General features: G+C 50.7%; 1 protein-coding gene across 1 annotated transcript; it reads right to left on the reverse strand.

Annotated features, from left to right (window-relative positions):
• Positions 1 to 377: 377 nt before the first annotated feature.
• HOXD4 (homeobox D4) lies at positions 378 to 6,110 on the reverse strand. The gene is made up of 2 exons (XM_004774400.3): positions 4,448 to 6,110; positions 378 to 3,895 (listed from the first exon to the last, which is right to left on the reverse strand). The coding sequence occupies exons 1-2, from the start codon at positions 4,881 to 4,883 to the stop codon at positions 3,558 to 3,560; spliced, it is 774 nt and encodes a 257-aa protein (XP_004774457.1). The 5' UTR covers positions 4,884 to 6,110; the 3' UTR covers positions 378 to 3,557.
• Positions 6,111 to 8,013: the final 1,903 nt, after the last annotated feature.

Raw genomic sequence — 8,013 nt, forward strand, 5'->3', positions numbered from 1 at the left:
TGCAGGGAAGTCTCTCTCCCACCACAAAACAAAGAGAGACTGAAGGGGTCTAGGGCTAACCCGGGCCACACAGAGAGCCAACCTGGAGCCTCTTTTTAGCCTAGGAAGTTACTTATTTTCCTAAATAAATAAATAAATAAATAATGCCCTGCAGCCTGAATCCAAGCTTAGGCTTCTCAACGCCCACAAAATATGGTGGCCAAATGGGAATGTATACTTGTAGGGGAGAGGTCAATGACAAATTTGCTAACCTTACACAGTTTAACCTTCACATGTCAGGCACAATGCAGAAAGTAATAAAATAAATTGTTAATATCGAATGTTAGCTTTTAGAAGACTTAATGAAGAATGCTTCTGTGGAGGCACCAAACAGGATGGAAGTTTCGCTACACCTTTTATTATTTCAAATATAGATCAATGAATTACATCAAAACTACAGGCAACAATTAGTATAAATAATACTTTAATCAGTGGCAGCAGAACAGTGGTCAATTCTATTAAAAAAGCATCTTGTGTGAACAGACACCATGGGGCTGACTGACAATGTCATCTCCCAACAAAAGGCTGCAATGGACACAGTGAGATGGGAGTCTGAGGAGCAATGTCCTCAGTAAACACTTCACTCCTCCCCAGTCACGACCCCAACACAGTTTAAAAAAAAAAAAAAAACCAAAACAAACACTTCTGGCTCATATTTGGGGGAACAAACTGGAAACAAATAAAAGCAAATGGGCACTGCGCCTTTCCACATCTAGGTTTCTCCAGAGTACGTTCCCAGATGGAAACTCATTTCCTTCCCTGCCCTGGGTGGTGGTGGTTGCAGGGGAGGCACTGCTTCTTCCCTGCCCCACTCCTGTGGGCCCAAATGGATGCTGGGGTCCAATTGGGACCACAGGGTTGAGGGCTGCCCCCTGGGCCATCCAGGCTCCATTAACATTTCAAAAGACAATCCCTGGAAACTGAGGAGAACTGAGACTTATAAACAAAGAAGTTGTTTCTCTGACTAAGTTACTTTTCAAAGTAGTGGGGCTACATTTGAGAAGAAGCTTGGGTTTTCTTCATCAAAACATGCCTCTTGGCTTTCCTGTGGGGTTTGAGTGAGGGCAGCTATGCAGTTTTGACATTTGGTCTAAAGCTGGAGTGAATAACCTGAACTTCTGGGAAGGGGGAAATCTATATAATAATCTTTATAATATATATGTAGATTGGTGTTGTGAAAATATATTCTTTTTCCCCCTCTCAAGGAGAAGGTTCAATATATTCACAGATTTGGGCTTTAGGAAAGAATCTTAGCAACTTTCCAACTTGCCTAACCATAGCGGCTCTTTTCAAATGCTACATCCAAAGACTGCTCTCCATGTTAGAGGGAGAAAAAAAGAAGAGAAGGGTAGTTAGAGTCCAAAAGGTTAAGGGTTTAGAGGTCAGTCCTCCCGGCTGAAATACAGCTAATCGAATAGAAAATTTGTCCTCTGGATGAACCTGATTCTGTAATTTAGCCGAACTTCAGTAAAATACCTTTTCAGCTTCTCAACGTGAGGGCGTCAGAAAAAAGACGTCTTGACTATGTATGAACTCTTTGCTTTTTGTCATAGAAACAATGATGCGAATAATGCAGGAATATCCATCTTTAATATCCCGACGTGGCGATATTCAAGTATTGCCATGTGCAAGTCTGAGAGCCAGGCTCACCCCAAGGAGGAACAAAGAGCTGTCCCCAGGGTCTAATACAAAAGACCAAGGCTTGGAAGATACTTTAGAGAAGTGGAATTTCAGCCTAGGGACTCAGTGAATACCTGCTCTCAGTTCTCAGGAGACACCAAAGAACATGCGTGCAGAAAAAGTCTTTTTTTTCTCCCTCCACCTAAATATATTTTTAAAAAATTATCTCGGAACCTTCTGAAGCATTTTGAAGCACTGAAAAAAATAGCTCCAGGTTTGAATCTCTCTTTCAAGCTCATCCTTCTCCCCCCAGCCCCTTTTGCCACTTTTTCGTAGCTACAACCAAAGGGTTTCTTTTTGGAGCCTGAGGCTTTGGGGTTTAAACTTCCAAAGTCTTGTTTCATTTGAGTATATGAACTCTGGCCATTACCTTTGACTCTTTCCCCCTTATCCTTAAGGGTCAGCATTTTAGAAAAATGAGCTTTGAACCCTTCTCAGGCAAGGCATAAGAAAAATGACTGAAGAACATCACTCCTGTTGTTTGAGAGTGATTGTTCTTAAACCACTATTCTTTAAGGCAAGGAAGAGGGCCTGAAACTTTTATACTTTGACCATTTCTGCTTCTAATTAATATGTTGAGGAAAAACTTCCTTACATTTGTTTAAAAAATAAAAACTTCAGGGAAAAAAAAAACCCTAAGACCAACTTTTGTGGACTTCTAGATTCAATTAGTTTTCTGTCTCTTTTTTAAAGCAAGATTTCCCCTACTTTCCCAATTCCTCCCCACTACATACCCCCTCTCCCATATAGGCCGTACACCAATTCCTATTTTAAAAAACTGCTATATGGGTTATTTGGAATCCAGCATTTGGAATCCAGTTGGAACAGAAAATTCAGTCATTATCTAATGACCCAGAACATAGAGGATTTGTTTTCTTTCCCCAGAAGGAAAATGTTGGACCATTTGTTTCTTTCTTTCCCCTTTTCTTTAATCACCCAGAACTAGTTGTAAGCACAGTGCTGAAAAAAGCACATGTGGAAATATATTTTCAAGAACTCAACTTTGAGCGGACCCTTTCCTTCCCTCTAAAAGGGTTAAGGGCCCCCTACACACATTTCCGGGGAGTGGGGAGGGGGTGGAGTTCAAAATAATGCTTACAGCCAGAAGTTAGTCCACACATCTCTATTCTCCCTGAAACTCAGCCCCTTTCACCTTCTTAAGATTTTTGGCATTAAGATGTCAGTTATTTCTGTTCCCCATCCATCCCCCAACAAATAAATATTTAAGCAAATATAATCTAAACATAAAATAACCCGTTTCCACTTTCTTCTTAGACTCATTTCTTTGGGCATGGGGCCACTGGGAGCAAAATACTTTTTTTTCACACTGGAAATTATACAGATAACCAACAGAAAGTTCCAAAAATCCTGGCCCACCTCTCCTGTTTCCACTGAAAGCACCTAGAGCAGGGGGAGGGGGGGTCAAGCTCCTGCCTCAACTCCCCCACGTTATTAAACCACAAAGATCCCTGGAGGGGTGGGGTGGGGGAGGATGTTCAACTTCACGCTGGGATAAAGTATCTCACCTTCATTTGCAAATTCAAAATCCAACAGCAGAGATTTTCATAAGTTTAATAACTCGCCAAGGTTTATGTTCTCAGTAGCTCCTGCCATATGATAATGTACTTAGAGAATCCCGCCCCCCTCCCACCCCCATTCCGCTCCAGGGAGGGGGCTGCCCTCGGGCAGGATGCTAACCTAGTCCGAGGGCGGCCTGCCAGTCCCAGGTCCACCCTACAGTACCTTAAAGCCCAGGGAGGTGACAGCAAGCCCGGCCTGCCCCCGCAACTTCGGCTCAGCCGGGAGCGCAGGGAGGAATGGGCCCAGGTTCCCCACTTCTATAAGGTCGTCAGATCCGTGTGGTGGTCCTTGGCCAGCGGCTGCAAATGCTGGCCCGGAGCAGCTGAGGAGGAGCAGGAGGAGGAAGAGGAGGAGGAGGACGAGGACCTGCCTTTGGTGTTGGGCAGCTTGTGGTCTTTTTTCCACTTCATCCTCCGGTTCTGGAACCAGATCTTGATCTGGCGCTCGGACAGACACAGGGTGTGAGCAATTTCAATCCGACGGCGCCGCGTCAGATACCTGTTAAAATGAAATTCCTTTTCCAGTTCTAGGACTTGCTGCCTGGTGTAGGCCGTCCGGGACCGCTTGGGCTCCCCGCCAGTGTAGTTGGGGTTCACTGCGAGACAAAACAGACAGCAGGGTCAGGTCAGCGCCCAGCCACTCGTTAGGCCCCTTGCCACTGCCGCTCACTTCCTGGCGCGCCCCGAGGCCCCGCGGCCCTCCCCGCACACTCCCCAGCCCGCTCCCTTCCTCCCTCCCGCCCTCGCGTCCTCCCTGCCCCGAGCGCACACACACGCACGCTCACTCCCACCCACCCTCCCACCCATCCCGGGAGGGGATCCCCAAATGTGCTCCCATCTCCCCGGCCCCGAGCCGCGAGCTCCAGAATTCCCAAGCATTTGGCGATCCCCCTCTCCTCTACCAGGTTCCCTCGCTCTGAAAATGGAGTCCTCCCCCACCCCACCCCCATCTCCACCCCCTTTTTCGCCCACAGCCAAGCAGCCAGCCACATGGTCCCGGCCTGCTCCCTCAGCTATAAAAATTTATGGAGAGAGTAATTGCAGCGCCCATTGAAGCCCCGCACGCCCCCACCCACTCGCACCCCCTCCCAGGGGCCCAGGCCTCCAGGCCGGGGTGGGGACTGAGAGGTCGCTGGGCCTTGCCTTACCCGAATTCACGTGCACCTTCTTCATCCACGGGTAGACCACGGCGGGCTGCTTGAGGGCCGTCCCGGGGGGCGGCTGCTTGAGGCCGCCCGGCTGGCTGCAGGCCCGGGCGCTGGGCAGGGGCGCGGGCGGGGGCGCGGGGGGAGCGGGGCACGGCTCTCCTGGGGCTCCGTAGTGGCCGCCGGGGCCACTGGCTTCTTGCCCGTGACCCCGTGGTGGCAGCGCGGAACCGGGCCCAGGACCGCCGCCGCCGAAGGTCTGCTCACCGAAGTCGGGCCGTGGGTAGAGCCCCGGGGGCTGGAAGTCTGCACCCTGCACGCCACCGCCGTAGTAGTCGGCGCCCTGCTCGCCTAGGTAGCCGCCCTGCAAATACTCCTCGCACGGAGGGAACTTGGGGTCCACATACTTGGAGTTCACCATATACGAACTCATGGCCATTAATTTCAGAAGGTAGAAAATACTAATTTTTCTCGTGTTGTCTTTTTTTCTCCTTCCATAGGGCCCTCCTACTTGCTGTCAACTGAATAAAGTTGGCGGCCATGTGACCAGGCCAGCCAATAGCGAGGGAGCGAGTTTATCACCGGGTTGGTGAGCATCTCATAATTTTCACAAATTTAACTAAATAACATACGTGTAATCAAGTGACTCGCCATGGCACATTCGAAGGCCCCCACCAGATGTTAATGTAGTTCTAGAGTCCCCAGAACCCTCCTTCCTGGCAGGTAATCCCAGCTTTTGTCTGCCACTGACTTTGTTAACCTGGAGTGCCCTCTCCACTGCCGCCACCCGCCTGAAAACAGCCCCCCAAAATGGGTACAGTTCAAGGAGGGGGATGAAAGCCCAAATTTGTCAGGCTGCAGAATACCACCAGGAGGGTGGGTGAGGTAGCCCTGGACTTAGGCAGAGTACCCCAGGCAGGCAGGGCTCCCGCCCAGCCGCGGGAACAGGGACTCTGCCATACAAAGGCCGAGTCCTGGCTTTGTCTTCGTCAGGGTCACCCAAAAGTTACAACAAGCTGGCTAGCCTGAATCGAATCAGGCAATGAGTAACTGCCAAGCTTTCTGTGAGTGCCTAGACTGGAGCATTTCTGGCCAAAGCCCCTCTCGCAGGTATGGGAAGACTGCCACCCACAGCCCCCCCCCCCAGCTACTGCAGCTGAGGGGTGGGCTTGGAAGCCACGGATGGCACCCTCACCTCACCCAGATAGTCTCCAAAGGACCCTGCACTCCTTCTTCCCAACTGGCTTTTTCCCACATGGCAGTCCCTGACCAGTGAGTCCCCCTCACTGAGCACCCTCTGACCTCACCTCATACTCCCTCAGGGCAGAGCTGGGACTGGGGCTACCTGGCCTTCCACCTTGCTCCCCAGTCCCCCAAAACCTACCCCTTTGGCCCTGCATTCATGCAACCAATTAAAGGATTACACAGGAGCCTCGGAGGGGCTTCTCCAGGCAGACTCCATTATGTCACCAGGCTCAGCCCATCCTCCTGGAGTCTAAGGTAATAAAACAGAAAGAAAACTGACCCGTGCCCACTGCCTCTGGCCTCCGCTTCCGACTATGGCCATTTCGGAGAAACATGAAGTTTTTGCATCGACCATATATTCCCCTAGAATCGAATCTGTGACTATGTGGATACCACACAAATTCGGTTCTACAGGGTATATATAGACAACGTTACTAGCTCCGGGTTCCGGCCAGAGTGGGTACCCCGACTGCTGCCAGCCCCGGCCTCTTCCTCAGAGCCATCACGGGCCCGATGCAGCCACTCGCACTTTCAGAGAGGGTTCAGGTAGCTTGAAGAGCTTGGTGAAAATTTGCAGCAACGAGTTCCCCATCCTCCGTACCACGGCCAGAGGGACCAAGCAGCCAAGGAGACGGGACAGTCATCTTAAGGAAGAAGGAAAGGAAAGGAAAGGAAAGAAAAGAAAAGAAAAGAAGAAAGAAATAATCCATCCCAGAAATGGCGGCTTTATCACCCCCCCCTCCAGATCCAAATAACACCCCCTCCCCTTATCAAGTGGTATTTTCCTGAAAGGAGCAAATGTCCTCAGTGGCAGAAGAAAAGATGCAAGAGGGGAATATCTTCCACCCATTCTTTTTCCCAACGCGGAGGCAAGCCAGGTTGGCTGACAAAGCTAGTTCTCACAGAAGTCTCACGTTTACCTTCCTGGGCCCTGTGCGGGGCGGGCCTCTTGGTCCTGCTGCTGCTGCTGCTGCTGCTGCGGACCCCGCGGCAGGCACTGCTTGCAGGCACCGAGCTGCCCTGGGCTAGGGTCGGCGTGCTAATGGTGAAGGGCAGGGCGAGGGGTCATTCGAAATCATTTACAAACATATCACAAAGTTTCATTATTTTTGCTTTGCCGACAGCAGCACACAAGAGTACAAAAGTTCATGAATTGCACCCGCCCCAGCGCCTCAGCGCCGTCTAGGGCTCACCCCTCCGTTTGGGGCACGAAGAACACAGACACACTCAGGGCCCCGCTGGATTTCAGGGGCAGAAGGATGCCTGGGCTCAAGAGGGGGTTTTTGGATCTCTGACCGTAGGCCAGAGGTGTTAAAAAAATTTTTTTTTGATTGTTTTGATTTTCTCCCTTATGATTCAAAAATGAGTTTCAGCCTCAGCCTGAATCTTGTGTGGTAGAGCAGGGAAACTCTCCTCTGCGCCTCCCCCGCCCCCCAAAAGCCTGGCAAGATTGGCTCCCTGCTTCTAGTCTTACTTTGGACACTCCCCGCCCCCATCCTTTGGTTCCAGGGCTTTAGCTATTTTATAGGGACTTCCTGGGTGCCAAATCTAAGGAGAGTCTGAGGCTGCCCCACATCAAATGCCCTTGTTGGGGGAGATCCCCCCCAACCTCCCCTAATGCCAAGCACTCCCAACACACCCACCTGCCTGGGGACACTGGGCCTAGGCTTTATCCAGACAAATTGGGGGATCCTGCTGGGCTGGGCGGGGACCGGGTGGGGGTACACATTTTCATATTTGTTAGACGCTGTGACCTGCATTTCACCTTATTGCTCCACTTGCTCAGACAGGTCAAAGCCAACGAGTTATTGATGAACAAAAGCGTTAAATATTCACCTCCCGCTCAACTGCCCATACAAATGCTTTTGATCTCTCGGGCTTTTTGTGCAGCTACAGGGCGCCGAATGTGGGTTTGCAAGCAAGGAGCACTGGCAGAGATAAGCACCCAGAGCAGGGGCAGCCGCAGGAAGGGGGCAAAACCAGGGTGTCCTGGGGACACCAGATTTTCCAGCCTGGAGCCCAGAGCTGGTTTTATTTGGGCCAGCCTGAGCACTAGAGGGGAAGTATGAACTGGGCAGACTCTCCACTTCTGGGGAGAAACACAGCCTCCAGGAAGTCAACTAGGCTGCCCACCCTGGAGAGCAAAGAAACCTGGCCCAGAGCCAAGCCCTGGCTTCTTCCACCCTGGAGAAAAGGTGTCTCAGCAGAGAGGAAGGGTGCCTGGCTTCCACTGCCCTCCTATATTCTATCTTCCATTAAAATAAAATAATCTCCATTTTGCAGTGAGGGAGGAGGTCACTGTTTTCTTCCTTCATTCTCCTGCC

This window comes from Mustela putorius, unplaced genomic scaffold, assembly GCF_011764305.1.
Source record: "Mustela putorius furo isolate JIRA1106 unplaced genomic scaffold, ASM1176430v1.1 tig00003869_pilon_pilon_pilon, whole genome shotgun sequence".
NCBI lineage: Eukaryota > Metazoa > Chordata > Mammalia > Carnivora > Mustelidae > Mustela > Mustela putorius.

Excerpts from the sequence above, each read along its gene's own strand:
- HOXD4 (XM_004774400.3), bottom strand. The coding sequence starts at position 4,883 with ATGGCCATGAGTTCGTATATGGTGAACTCCAAGTATGTGGACCCCAAG. Across the intron at positions 3,896-4,447 it reads GAAGGTGCACGTGAATTCGG|TGAACCCCAACTACACTGGC; the intron begins GTAAGGCAAGGC and ends TTTGTCTCGCAG.